Below are 14,233 nucleotides of genomic sequence, written 5' to 3'. Positions count from 1 at the left end.
AGTCAAAGGCAGAATCAGGAGTGCCTGCGGATACCCTGTCCGTGCAAGTCAGAAGTGCAGGTTTAAGGAGGGAAGGTTTGTGGGTTGATTCTTGCATCCTCAGCTGGGCCCTACTCAAAGCATTTCCATCAGTGTCAATGACTTCAGAATCAAAAGACGCGTATCAGAAATGAAAACTAAAATCATAACCAGGAGCAGCCAGCTCCCAAACCAAACGTGGGAACTAAAAACACCTGAACACACTGCAAGTAACTAATAGACCCTGCCATATTTGCGTTAATAGCCCATATAAGAAAGGAAGTCCAACCAAATCGTTAGCTCTTTTTAAGGTGACATATAAAACAAGACTATGGAAAACTTCTGTGTAGTGGAATAATTTCAAAAATACAGCACAGTGTTCAACTTATTTTACTATACCTTTTGCAATATAAGAATGTTGGAGTTATAAAAATTTGGAAACTTAATCAAAAATGGAAAAACAGAGTCAACTCTCCTGGTTTCAAAAGTCATGTCTACATTCCTTGAAAAATCACAGGAAAATCCTTGGCCTAAAATTAACAGATCATGTTCCCAGATTTCTAGGAATTTACACTTTGGGGCAATGGTGACTGTGGTATCAGCTTTCTCAAAACATATTTGGCTCAACAAAGTAGATTTTGATCCACTTTTTTTTTTGTAAAATGATCCTATCCATCCTAAAAATTGAATATGCAGAATTTGGATTAAATTGAACCCTATCTTACCACAGCAATCAAGACACTTTTCCTACCATACCAAGGATTTGGAGAGTGAAATGGATCCCAAACTAATTCTTAGCCTGTTAACAAAACAATTTCTCAGTGCAGACAAGAGTACCTCAGATTTGTCAATTGCTTCATAAGTTTTAGGATGTTTCCTCACATGTGAATTCACCACAGTAATCCCACATGGCTTGGCTGAACAAGCAGGTATTAATCACCTCATTTTGCAAAATAGGAAAACTTTGAAATAGCAACATTCCCTGACTTGGACAGTATCACCATATGGGTGAATTTGATACTCCATGTCATGTTCCGTGGTTCCTACTCTAGAATTATCAGTGGGGTCTGTTTTAGTTTGCTAAAGCTGCCCGAGATGCAATATACCAGAGATGGGCTGGCTTTTAACAATGGGAACTTATTTGTTTATAAGCTTACAGTTCTGAGGCCATGAAAGTATCCAAATGAAGGCATCAGCAGGATGATACCTTCTTTTTGAAGATAGGCTGCCCCTATCCTGGACTCCTCTGTCATGTGGCAAGGCACATGGTGGCATCTGCTGGTCTCTCCTTTCTCTCCCTGGTTTTATTGCTTCGGATTCTGGCTTCAGTGGCTTCCTCTCTGTTTCTGTGGCTTTCTCTCTGAGCTTCTATGGCTTTCTCTCTGTCTTCTCGAGCTTTCTCTGAATTTATCCTCTTATAAAGGACTCCAGTAAGGGGATTAAGACCCACCTGGGGCATGCCTCAACAGAAATAACCTAATCAAAGGGTCCCACCCACAATAGGTCTACACCCACAGGAATGGATTAGCTTTAAGAACATGATCTTTTCTGGGGTCCATAAAACCTCCAAACCATCACAGGGTCTCATCAGGTTTAGTCAAACTAGAAGAGCTTTAAGCATAGAATGTTTTAGTGACAACATCAAAACCGGAGGACCACACATTAGGATCAGTTGATTTTTGACAAAGTTACCCAGACAATTCAGTGGGGAAAGAGTAGTCTTTTCAGCAAGTGATGCTGGAAGAACTAGATATCCATATGCAAAAGAATGAAGTTGGACTCCTACCTCACACCAAACACAAAACTTAACTCAAAATGGATCACAGACCTAAACATAAGATTAAACAACTAGAAGAAAGCATAGGCATAAATCTTCATGACCCCAGTTTAGGCACTTTTTTTTTCAGATCTGACACCAAAAGCATAAGCAAAAATAAAGGAAGTAGATAAGTTGTACTTCATCAAATTTAAAACTTTTGTGTTTCAAAGGATACCACCAAGTAGTGAGAAGATGATCCATAGAATGGGAGAAAATATTTGTACACGATACATCTGATAAGGAACTTGTATCCAGAATATATTAAGAAGCCATACAATTCAATAATTAGACTCACAACCCAATTTAAAAATGAGCAGAAGATCTGAAAAGACATTTCTCCAAAGATACATGAATGGCCAATAAGCACATTAAAGATGCTCATTATCATTAGCTTCAAGCAAATGCAAATCAAAACCACAAAGAGATACTACTTCACAGGCAATAGGATGGCTAAATTAAAAAAAGGCAGGCAATAGCAAGTGTTGGTGAGGATATGGAGAAATTGGAACCCTCATCTACTGTGGGTGGGGAAGTAAAATGACACAGCCACTTTGGAAAATAGTTTGGCAGTTCCTCAAAGAGCAAAGCATAGAGTTGACATGTGACCCAGCAATTCCCCTCCTAGGTATATACCCAAGAGAAAGGAATGCATATGTTCATACACAAACTTGTATGAATGTTCATAGCAATATTATTTATAATAATCAAAATTGAAACAGCCCAAATGGCCATCACCTGATGAATGAATAAGCACATTGTGGTATATTCATACATTGGAATATTATTCAGCCATAAAAAGGAATGAAGTACTAATACAGCTACTGTATTGATGAACCTTGAAAACATCATGCTAAGTGCAAGAAGCCAGGCACAAAAGACCACATGTTATTTGATTCCATTTATATGAAATGTCTAGAATAGGCAAATCAATAGATAGAAAGTAGATCGGTGATTGCCTAGGGCTGGGGCGGGGGGGGGGTATGGTGGATGTGGAGTGACTGCTAATGGGTTTGGGATTTCTTTTGGGGGTGTTGAAAATGTTCTGAAATTGGATTATGACAATGGTTGCACAATTCTGTGAATATACTAAAGACCACTTAATTGTTCACTTTAAATAGGTGAATTTTATGACATGTGAACTGTATCTCAATAAAGCTGAAAAGAAAAATCAGTCTCCCCCCAAAGAAAAACAACCCTGTGGATCTCATTTTGTGTCTACACAGTCCTATAAAACCAATAAATCCAATACCTGCAGAGTAAGTGCTTGCGGTTTATCCTGATAGCTACTTGCTTCATTACATTTTACCCTACCTCTTTTTGAAAGGTCATTTTCACCACCCATTCATTCAACAGATGGTTTTGGATGCCTGTTCTGAGTCAAACGTGGTGGAGGTGCTTACAACACCTCACTGAATACAACAAAGATCCCTTCCCCATCAGGGCAATCAGATTTACCTGGATTATAGACTAAAGTACAATTTAGCATTTAGGGCTCATTCTAGTGGATACTTCCCAAGTCCAGGTGCTACTTACCAGAAATTTCACTTCCCCTATCATAAAACACCCATCTTTTTCACACTCAGTAGTGGTCAGTTATTAACTTCAGTTTGAGGTCAAAAGGCAAAACATGGAATTTATTAAGAGTAGTGGAGTTTCAAGTAAGTATTTCAATACATAGCTAAATTTATTTGAGAATTCTCAAGGGGATCTAAAATGTAATGGACCTAAATGTAATGGTAGGAGAAACTGAGCCAGGTGATTAACTTCCTTGAACCATTAGCCTGAGTTCAACATTCTGTACTTGTCAAGCCAGCATTTAATTTTTTTCCCTTGTTCACTGAGCAAACATTTTGCAGATGCCTCTGTGTGCTCATCTGATGTAGGGTGAGACCACCGGGTTTGCCGTGCATGGCCTATGATCATCATCATCTCAATAAGAAGATGTCTTGAACAGTCTCTTGGTCATGTCTTATAACTATCAGGAATAAAGTGCAAGCAATTCTGGACCTCTGAAATCAGAAAATGGTTTCTCTGAGCAGTCATCAGCACTTTTTTTTATCCTGAACTCATGACCTGGCTTCTAGTTTTTCCTCATTTGTAGAGAATGAAATTATGCCAGTTGAAATAAAGTATCTTGAATCAGAAGCTTAATGACTGGCCCATGTCTCCTCCCTGAAATATGCTAGAGTAATCAGTGCCATTGTCATTCTTTGCTATACTGCAGCTTTTCCTATGGCTTTGGTAAAATAAGACAACTCAAACGTGCTATCTGTACCTCCCACAGCTGTGAAATCTGGGTCTCTGTGAACAAGCATTTCAGCATTGTTCTGAGGTGGAGGAAATAGCATGTGCAGAGGATTTCCCAAGCCCAGTTGCCAAGAATGAGCTAGTTAGAATCCTCCCTTGCAAACAGTGAGGCTCAAAAACTTCAAATATAAGCCACTCTATAATGATCCAGCTTTCCAGGAGAATGGTATGCTTTCATTGTAGAATTTTGCTCTTTCAGCAGTATGGGTGCCAGGAGTTAAATTTATAATTCTCTCATAAGATTAATAAAATCATGCAACCATCATTTTTCCTATTTGGTATATTTTATAGTGATTAAATACAAAATTGATGTGTGTATTTCAAAGAAATGTGATATAACCTTTCCACCTTGCTTTTGGAAAATTTGTCCAAATGACGTTGACAGTGATCTGTCTACCACAAAAGATTCAGATTTGTTTCTTTTTCTTTTTTAAACTTACTTTCAATAAGCCAAATTTGACACATTGTTTTCAAAATATAAAAATAGGGATGGCAAATATATATTTCAAGTGTCAGTTTCCAAATCATTGGTAATGGCTGTGCACATGTGTTAAGAAAGATTCTGAAGTTGAGTCTGTCTTCTCAGAAAAGTCTGCTGTCATTGGATAATGTCTTGCTGGGATGCAAGATAGATAGTGGGCATGTAGCTTCAGTATTTGCCACCCTGTTCACCTTTAAAATAGGAAGAAGAATTCACATTTAAGACCTCTTTTAAGAGATTATTAGAAACATACTAGTCTGAGTTAAAAATAGCATTTAACTGGAAACAAAGGCCGAACTAATGCTTACCATTGTATCTATCCTGTAGGTTAATGCATCACGTCAAGAAGCCAAACTGATGGAGGAGTGTGACCTTCTCATTGAGATCATTCAGCAAAGACGACAGATTATTGGAACCAAGATCAAAGAAGGAAAGGTAAGACCTCAAAGCAGAAGACTTCATCTTCTCTACCTGGAGAAAATGTCATACTCCATATACTTGAGTGGTTTGGGGAATGTTGAACATGCTGTTTCTATATGTTCTATAATCTCTTCCTAGGCCTAGTTCAAAGGCCCTTGCTTGGCAGTTTCTTTCTCCACCGCTGTCTTTGTATTATCATGGCCCCCTGTGCATACCTCTAACAAAAGACCTGCTCCTTTGCACAACTCCAGGGGGCGGCACAGAGGTTTTGTCAACAAGAGCCATTGTCCCCATTCTCTCTTCTCTATAAGAAAGTAGGTTCCATGGAGGCAGAATCCATTTCATATTTGTTTCTAATATCCTAGCAACTAGCAGAGTATCTGGGTATTGAATAAATGAAAAAGATGTCAGATTTTATATCTAGGAATTATGAAGTGCTTTCCCATGCCCTTGAGGGAACTAAGACAGGTAAAATTTCATGGTGGCAAAACTCCTATACTTGTATGATATCATGTACTCCTTTGTGAATATATAAACAGTAGTTCTATTACTATTTCCTATGCTTTTACAGTAAAGTATATTCATAAAGAAATTCACAAATTTATATTATAGTATTATGGCCATTTCCTTATTTATTCAAAATTCATTTAGAAATAATTGGTAATTTTAGAATTCATCACTTAATTCTATTTTTAAATTTGTCATATTTTTATTGAAATACTTATGATCCTTTTTATTTTGCCCATTTCCCTGCCACCCTCAAAGGATAGTTTCCTAAACCTTTTGAAAAGAAAAATATTCATTCAAGGGCCAAGGAGTTCATGAATTTCCTATTACAACTACTCATAACTATAGTTTATTGAAATCAAATTTGCAAGAATTGACTATCCATGGGGTTTATAATAGTTGATGTTTGTATTTTTCTCTGATTTTTACAGAGTTTCAAAGGAATCTTCTAACATGAAATATTTTATATTACTTTGCCTACTTAGATTGAAAAATACTAATACAAGCAAATTGCAATGTGATCTGAAAAGTTAAAGTCAAACGTGTTTTTGAAGCTGTTATGGTTCTGTCATTAACCTGGCGTTATTCCCCGGCCAAGGACTGACTTAAACATGGGACTTAAACGTGTCCCCACATACAAATGGTCAGGTTGAGAAGAGCACTGAGCATCAGATAGGAATCCTTACAGAATATATTTCCTTTTCCATCATTTGGCAGCACATGTGCACATCTCTTAAGGTTTGGCCTCTCTGAGGTTCTCTGACCCATGGCTGCCTGAAATGCAGCTGCAATTAATTATTACTGTGATGAGAAAAGCTAATTTGCTACCTTTACATGGATGTGTGCAGAGAACAGCTCTCAAGACCTGTATTAGTTTCATCTTGCTGCTCTAACAAATTATCACAAACAGTGGCTTAAAGCAACACAAATTTTGTTATCTTACAGTTCTAGAGCTCAGAAGTCCACAGTCAGTCTCACTGAGCCAAAATCAAGTAGTCAACAGGACTTAGTTCGTTTTGGAGACATTAGGGGAGAACCTATTTTCTTGCCTTCTCCAGCTCCTAGGGACCACCCATATTCCTTGGCTTGCGGCCCTGTGCCGGTTTGAGTGTATTGTGTCCCCCAAATGCCATTATCTTTGTAGTCTTGTGTGGGGCAGAAGTTTTGGTGCTGGTTGGATTTGCTTGGAATGTGCCCCACCCAGCTGTGGGAGATGATTCTGATGAGATGTTCCCATGGAGGCGTGGCCCCGCCCATTTGGGGGTGGGCCTTGATCGGTGGAGCTATATAAATGAGCTGACTCAAAGAGAGAAAAGAGAGTGCAGCTGGGAGTGATGTTTTGAAGAGGCGCAAGCTTGCTAGAGAGGAACGTCCTGGGAGAAAGCCGTTTTGAGGCCGGAGCTTTGGAGCAGATGCCAGCTGCCTTCCTAGCTAACAGAGGTTTTCCGGAGGCCATTGGCCATCCTCTGGTGAGGGTACCCGATTGCTGATGTGTTACCTTGGACGCTTTGTGGCCTTATGACTGTAATTGTGTAGTGAAATAAACCCCCGTTTTATAAAAGCTTATCCATCTCTGGTGTTTTGCATTCTGCTGCATTAGCAAACTAAGACAGATTTTGGTACCAGAGAAGTGGGGTGCTTTTGCTGCTGAGTTTGCAAATACCAAACATGTTGGAACGGCTTTTTAAATGGATAAGGGGGAGTTTCTGGAAGAGTTGTGAGGAGCTTGATAGAAAAGGCCAAAACTGCTTTAAAGAGACTGTTTGTGGAAATATGGACTCTAAAGACACTTCTGATGAGGACTTGAGCAGAAATGATGAATGTGTTGTTGCAAACTGGAAGAAAGGTGATCGTTGTTTTAAAGTGGCACAAAATTTGGCAAAATTGAGTCCTGGTGTCAGATGGAAGGAAGAATCTGGAAGCAACAACCTGGAATACTTAGCTGAGGAGATCTCCAGACTACGTGTGGAGGACATATCCTGGCTTCTCCTTGCAGCTTATAGTAAAATGCGAGCAGAGAGAGATAAACTTAGAACTGAACTCTTGGGTTCAAAGAAACCAGAAGTTGATGGCTTGGAAAATTACAGGCTTCCAGGGGGTGGAATCCCAGAAGCTGCAGCCCAACCTGAGGACAAGCCAAGATTGGATAAGGAGTTAAGCAGAAAGGATTTGTGGAAACTCCTATTGTCTGATGGCTTTGACCCCTGCATGCTTCATGCAAAGCCAACAGAATTTTTGCGAGATCTTTATAGACGGAGCCATTGCCGGTCTGGACTGGAGGAGACAGACAAGGAAAAAATTAAAGGAAAAATCTCTTCAAAGACAGAGCCATGGAGGTTGAGGTCTGGAGTCAAGAGGTTTGGGGCTGGGAGAGCGGAGCAGCCCACATGCATGGAAAGGGTGAGTTTGCCCTGGAGGTCAAGGGCGGGCTTTCCGCCTCGATGCTCTGGAAGAGTTTTGCCACCTCAGGTCCCAAAGAGGTTGGAGCACATTTCCAGGGAATTGGGGAGAGCCTGGCTGCCACCCCACTGTTCTGAAGGGGTTGAGCGTGTGCCCCGGAGATGGAAGGGAATCCGGGAGCTGCCCCGATGTTTGAGGAGGGTGGGGCCGAGAAGGTGGTCTCCCCAATGTGTGGAAATGTTGGAGCACTCACCTAAGTGTTTGGAGAGGAACGGCTGCCGAAAAGGCCCTTGGGAAGGGTTAGGCTCCCACTCTCTCAAGCCCCAAGGAAATGACTCTCGGACTTTGAAATCTAATGGACTTTGTCCTGTGGGTTTTAGGAACTGTTTTGCTCCTGTTAACCCTGTTTTCCTTACTGTTTCTCCTTATGGCAATGGAAATGTTTATCCTATGAATGTCTCTCCTTTGTATATTGGAAGCACATAACTTGTTCTAGGTTCACAGATCCACAGCTAGAGGGGAATTATGCCTTAGAACTGACCAAGCCTAAACTTATTTTGATGGGATTTTGTACTTAACTTTTGTTACTGAAATGATTTAAGTTTTTGTGATAAATGAATGTATTTTGTATTTGGAAAGATAATGTCATTTTGGGTTCCAGGGGGTGGAATGTGCCGGTTTGAGTGTATTGTGTCCCCCAAATGCCATTATCTTTGTAGTCTTGTGTGGGGCAGAAGTTTTGGTGCTGGTTGGATTTGCTTGGAATGTGCCCCACCCAGCTGTGGGAGATGATTCTGATGAGATGTTCCCATGGAGGCGTGGCCCCGCCCATTTGGGGTGGGCCTTGATCGGTGGAGCTATATAAATGAGCTGACTCAAAGAGAAAAGAGAGTGCAGCTGGGAGTGATGTTTTGAAGAGGAGCAAGCTTGCTAGAGAGGAACGTCCTGGGAGAAAGCCGTTTTGAGGCCGGAGCTTTGGAGCAGATGCCAGCTGCCTTCCTAGCTAACAGAGGTTTTCCGGAGGCCATTGGCCATCCTCCGGTGAGGGTACCCGATTGCTGATGTGTTACCTTGGACGCTTTGTGGCCTTATGACTGTAATTGTGTAGTGAAATAAACCCCCGTTTTATAAAAGCTTATCCATCTCTGGTGTTTTGCATTCTGCTGCATTAGCAAACTAGGACAGGCCCCTTCCTCGCATCACTCCAACATCTGTTTCCATTGTCCTATCTCCTTCTCTGACTTTGACCTTCTTGCCTGCCTCTTATAAAGATGTTTGTAATAACCTTGGTCCTACCTGGATAACCCAGGATCATCTCGCTTCTCAAGATCCTTAACTTCACCCCATCTGCAAAGTCCCTTTTGCTGTGTAAGGTGACACATTCACAGGTTCCAGGGATTAGGATGACAGTGTCTTTGGGGGCTCTGACTGAGACCACGAGGACACTCTACCAGGACTTCCAGGCCAGCATGTCATCCTTGCCCTTCCTTAGCTTGCACTTCCCAGCATGAGGACTTCTTTCATGAGCTAGATCAAAATGGTGAAGATGTGTCCCCAAGTTCCTGACCAGGTGGTGCACAGAGCTCATGCTTTGGTGCACTTGCACCAACCCCGACATGTGGCAATGATAGAGAGCATCACAAAGTAGCAAAGCAAAGGGACGTCCCCGGGCCCCACACAAGGGAAACAGCTCCAAGGGCCAGAAATGGAACAACCCCGCAAAGCCGTGACTGGTCTGGAAGAGACTGAGGCAGCTGTGACTTCAACTCCTACGGATAAAGAGCCCATGGAGCTGTGGATAAAAGGGGCTAGAAATGCTCCAGGTGGGATCGTGGACTGATCTCAGGCTCATTGTTTAATGCCTTGGGCTGTGTGCCGGTTTGAGTGTATTGTGTCCCCCAAATGCCATTATCTTTGTAGTCTTGTGTGGGGCAGAAGTTTTGGTGCTGGTTGGATTTGCTTGGAGTGTGCCCCACCCAGCTGTGGGAGATAATTCTGATGAGATGTTCCCATGGAGGCTTGGCCCCACCCATTCGGGGTGGGCCTTGATCGGTGGAGCTATATAAATGAGCTGACTCAAAGAGAAAAGAGAGTGCAGCTGGGAGTGATGTTTTGAAGAGGAGCAAGCTTGCTAGAGAGGAACGTCCTGGGAGAAAGCCGTTTTGAGGCCGGAGCTTTGGAGCAGATGCCAGCTGCCTTCCTAGCTAACAGAGGTTTTCCGGAGGCCATTGGCCATCCTCCGGTGAGGGTACCCGATTGCTGATGTGTTGCCTTGGACGCTTTGTGGCCTTAAGACTGTAACTGTGTAGCGAAATAAATCCCCGTTTTATAAAAGCCAATCCATCTCTGGTGTTTTGCATTCTGCAGCATTAGCAAACTAGGACAGGCTGTATAGGACTCCTCACTACACTGAAAGAGGCTGGGAAGATTGTTGCAGAGCTGTCTCTACGTGGGGTCAGAGCTTTTAGCAAACTTCAGGTTGGGGGGTCCAGAGCCAGTCCATTGTTGGCTTGGGGCCTGGATCCGCAAATTCCTAAGACTCCCTCAGAATGGGAGCCTCAAAAATGTAGAAGTAAGATAGGATTCCTGAATCCTATCCTAGCTCAGGGGCCAGGTGAAGGCGACTGTAAAAGGTCTAGACTAGTAGGCTGAGCAGAGATGGGGAGAGAGTAAAGAATATAAATGACCTCCCATGCAAACTGAAATTCAAACCAAAATTCCACCACATAGAAAGAAATCTCTAATTTCTAAAAATACAACCAACCAAATCAGCAAAGACAACATTATCTCATCCCAGATGAAATTATTTTTATGGAAAAATCTGAAAAAGACTTTAAAATAAATATTCTTAAGATGGTCTAAGAAATAAATGAAGCAATAACTTCTATAGAAAAACAGCAAAAAAGGAAATACAAGGGAAACCACAAAAGGAGGAAATGAAATAAAAAAAATAGGTATTAAAAATAACAAATTAGCAGTTTGGGAGGTGAAAATGTCGACACAGAAAGAGAGAAAGAGAAAAAACTCAGCTAAGGGAAGTTTGGAAACTGAATTTTGGTCTCCACCTGGGGATTTCCATAAACACAGGAAGACACAAAAGATTCTGAGTGCCATTAAAGCATGACAAATGCCCATTAAAATTGAACAAAAAAATAGAAAATGATATCCGTAAAACTACAAAATGGGGCTTAAAAATAATTATCACATACTTGGTTGGAGAGGAAGCATTAACAAGCTTCCAAGACTGACTTCCCCCAGCCCATATTCTATGACCACCAAATGCATCTAATTAGAAATGATCAACAATAAAATAAGAGCTTTTACACTGGACACTAAAATTTGCTCTCATGTAACTAAGTTTTCACAATAATAGTTTCTAAAAACATTTAGAACTGAACTACAATGATAGATCTATATATCATAACCAATAAAAAGCAGCAAAGAGGTATTTGAGGGCAAATTCAATTCTTTTAAAAAGCAATGGAAAAAATATTAAAAGTAAGAAATTAAGCTCTCATCTTCCAGTTTCCAGGCTGGTGTGTAAAGAGTTTGGATGTCATTGTTCCCAACCTCACTACAAGAAAAAAGCCAAAAAACCAAAAATTAACAATTCCCTAGATCTGTCAGAGAATTGAGGTGACAGGACAAATCGCTGCACAGGAAACTGGGGACATGGGCAGATACAGACAATCACAGCTTCCCTGGGGAAGAAACTGCATCTTGAGCCAGCATCAGAGGGTCATTGGCTAATTGCTGGAGACCCGTCGTGGCCTAGCTTGAGAGAGAAAACCTCTTGGAGGCCCAGCCTTGGGGAGGCGGGGGGGGGGGGGGCGGCTCCACACTTTTTGTGTTTTACTTCCAGGAGTCCCAGCAGACTCCAGATCAGATTGATAGAAAGGAAATCAGTGGTTGCTTAGGGTGGGGGTGACAGGGAGGAACAGGCAGGAGGCATTCTGAAAGGGCAGGGAGAAACTTTGGGTTGTGATACCTGTGCTCATTGTCTTGATTGTGGCGATGGTTTCACAGGTGTTTACATACATTTCAAAAAGTGTACACTTTCGACGTGCTGTTTTTGTATGTTAATTATATCTCAATAAAGCATTTTTTAATGCAGTTTTATTGAGATATATTCACACACCATATAATCCATCCAAAGTATACAATCAGTGGCTCACAGTATCATCATATAGTTGTGCATTCATTACCACAATCAATTTTAGAACATTTTCATTCCTCCAAAAAAATAAAAAAGAACACCCAAACCATCCCATACCCCTTTCACCACCTATTTTTTTTTGTCTTTATTTTATTTCTCATCTGCCCATACACTGGATAAATGGAATGTCAATCACAAGATTTTCACAATCACACAGTCACACGATAAAAGCTATATAGTTACACAATCATCATCAAGAATCAAATCTACTGGGTTGCAGTGCAACAGTTCAGGTATTTACTCCTAATTATTCTAATAAGCTAAAAACTAAAAAGAAAGATCTACATAATACAAAAGAATAACCTTCAGAATGACCTCAACTCTATTTGAATTCTTTCAGCCACTGAAACTTTATTTTGTTTCATTTCTCCTCCCCCTTTTGGTCAAGAAGACTTTCTCAATCCCACGAAGCCAGGGCCAGGCTCATCGCTGGGAGACATGTCTCACGTTGCCAGGGGAACTTACAGCTGTGGGAATCGTCCCATGTAGAGTGGAGGGTATTGAGTTTATTTGCAGAGTTGGCTGAGAGAGAGAGGCCACATCTGAGCAACAAAAGAGGTTCTCTGGGGGTGACTCTTAGGCACAATTATAAGTGGGCTTAGCCTCTCCTTTGCAGGAATAAGTTTCGTAAGGGCAAGCCCCAAAATCAAGGGCTTGGCTTATTCAATTGGGAGTCCCTAACACTTGAGAGAATGTCAGGAATAAAGTGGCTTTTAAAACCATTAAATAAATTGTATATTTATATAGTGGAGAGGTCTTTGGAATTGAATGAATGAACTAGAGTGATTATGTATCAGCATTGATCAATCAAAAAACTAAAGTAAGTTTTATAATGATTTCTATGGAATGATAACAGTTATATAAAATTTGATAAACTGCAACATCAACACATACATTGTTTATGATAAACATATTGCTGTGTGTACATAAGCATGCTTGAGACTGATAAACCCTCAATTCAAGAGGGTGTTTTCCTCTGGAGAGGGGCGTGAATAAGAGTAGGGAGGGGCACACAGGAGCGTCAAGGCTATCGATAATGTTTTACTTCCTTTTGAAAAATCTGAAGCTTATAATGCTGCAAATGTTGAGATTTGGTAAAGCTGATGGTGTGTACATGAAGGTTCATCATATCACCATTTACATTTTCTGCATGTTGGAGATTTTCTGCTTTTTTTTAAGTGCATATTTTCTAGAGATATTATCCCAGAGGGTAATATTAGAAAGCAAACGTTACTCAGAAAAGATGGCAGCCCAGCTGGGCTTTCTCTTGAGTTAACATCTTGACGTCTTACCAAGGATTAGTTGATTCCAGGCCCTAGGATTCCCGGTGCACTAAGGCCTGGGTCAGGGCATGTGGTGACAGAGGTGTTTCAAAGAGTGAAGGGTGCGGGTGGCCGCACCCTGGGAAGCTGGGGGTCTGAGCAGGGAGGGCGAGTGTGGGCTTGGAGCCCTGAGGACGGGCCAGGGGTGTGAGGGCCTCGGACCAGCACTTGAGGGTGGGGAGGTAAGGAAGAACAGTGCAGAACTGTGGAGGTGGTGCTGGAACATTTCTTCAGCCTTGTGACTTTGTCTTCCTCTCTTTCTGGTGCCAACCACAGAGGGTAAGCCTGGTGTTGACCAACTCCCCACCAATCCTCAAAGCAAGGAGGTTATCATTCACGTGATGTTGTCACACATTAACATATACTGATAATTCTGCTCTCAGATTCTTGCAGATTCTTTGAAATAAATAGTTTGATGGCCTTTAGAGTTGGACAGACCGCAGAGGCTCAGCCCACAGACTTCCAGGGAAAGAATGTTCTTTTCTCCATAGCAGGAGATAAGTTCCACGTTGGCACACAAAAGCTTTCAGCAGACTCCAGGTTAAGTGAGTTACACTCTGACCCTCCAGCTCCAGTCCGCGGTTGACTGCTGAAGGCCAGAGCTAAACAGAAACAAGGGTCCGTCTCTTCACTGCCTTTTATATACCCTAAATCTCAAAAAGTTTAAGAGAATTAACTCAGACTCAATGTTCAGCCTTTTCTGTAGCCTTAAAGAAACACTGAGTACACAGGCCTCAACTTCA

At 41.5% G+C, this 14,233-nt stretch overlaps 1 protein-coding gene across 5 annotated transcripts in view; it reads left to right on the top strand.

Moving 5' to 3' along the window:
• MID1 (midline 1) overlaps window positions 1-14,233 on the top strand; it is a 388,352-nt gene that overhangs the window by 317,245 nt on the left and 56,874 nt on the right. For all 5 annotated transcript variants that reach the window (XM_037821570.1, XM_037821568.1, XM_037821571.1 and 2 more), the window contains exon 4: window positions 4,953-5,060. In XM_037821570.1, the coding sequence (XP_037677498.1) occupies window positions 4,953-5,060 (108 nt within the window). The remainder of the gene's footprint in view (window positions 1-4,952; window positions 5,061-14,233) is intronic.

Source organism: Choloepus didactylus, chromosome X (genome assembly GCF_015220235.1).
Source record: "Choloepus didactylus isolate mChoDid1 chromosome X, mChoDid1.pri, whole genome shotgun sequence".
Lineage (NCBI taxonomy): Eukaryota > Metazoa > Chordata > Mammalia > Pilosa > Megalonychidae > Choloepus > Choloepus didactylus.
Note: the sequence above shows the minus strand (reverse complement) of the source record. Positions and strands in the feature narration are given on the sequence as shown.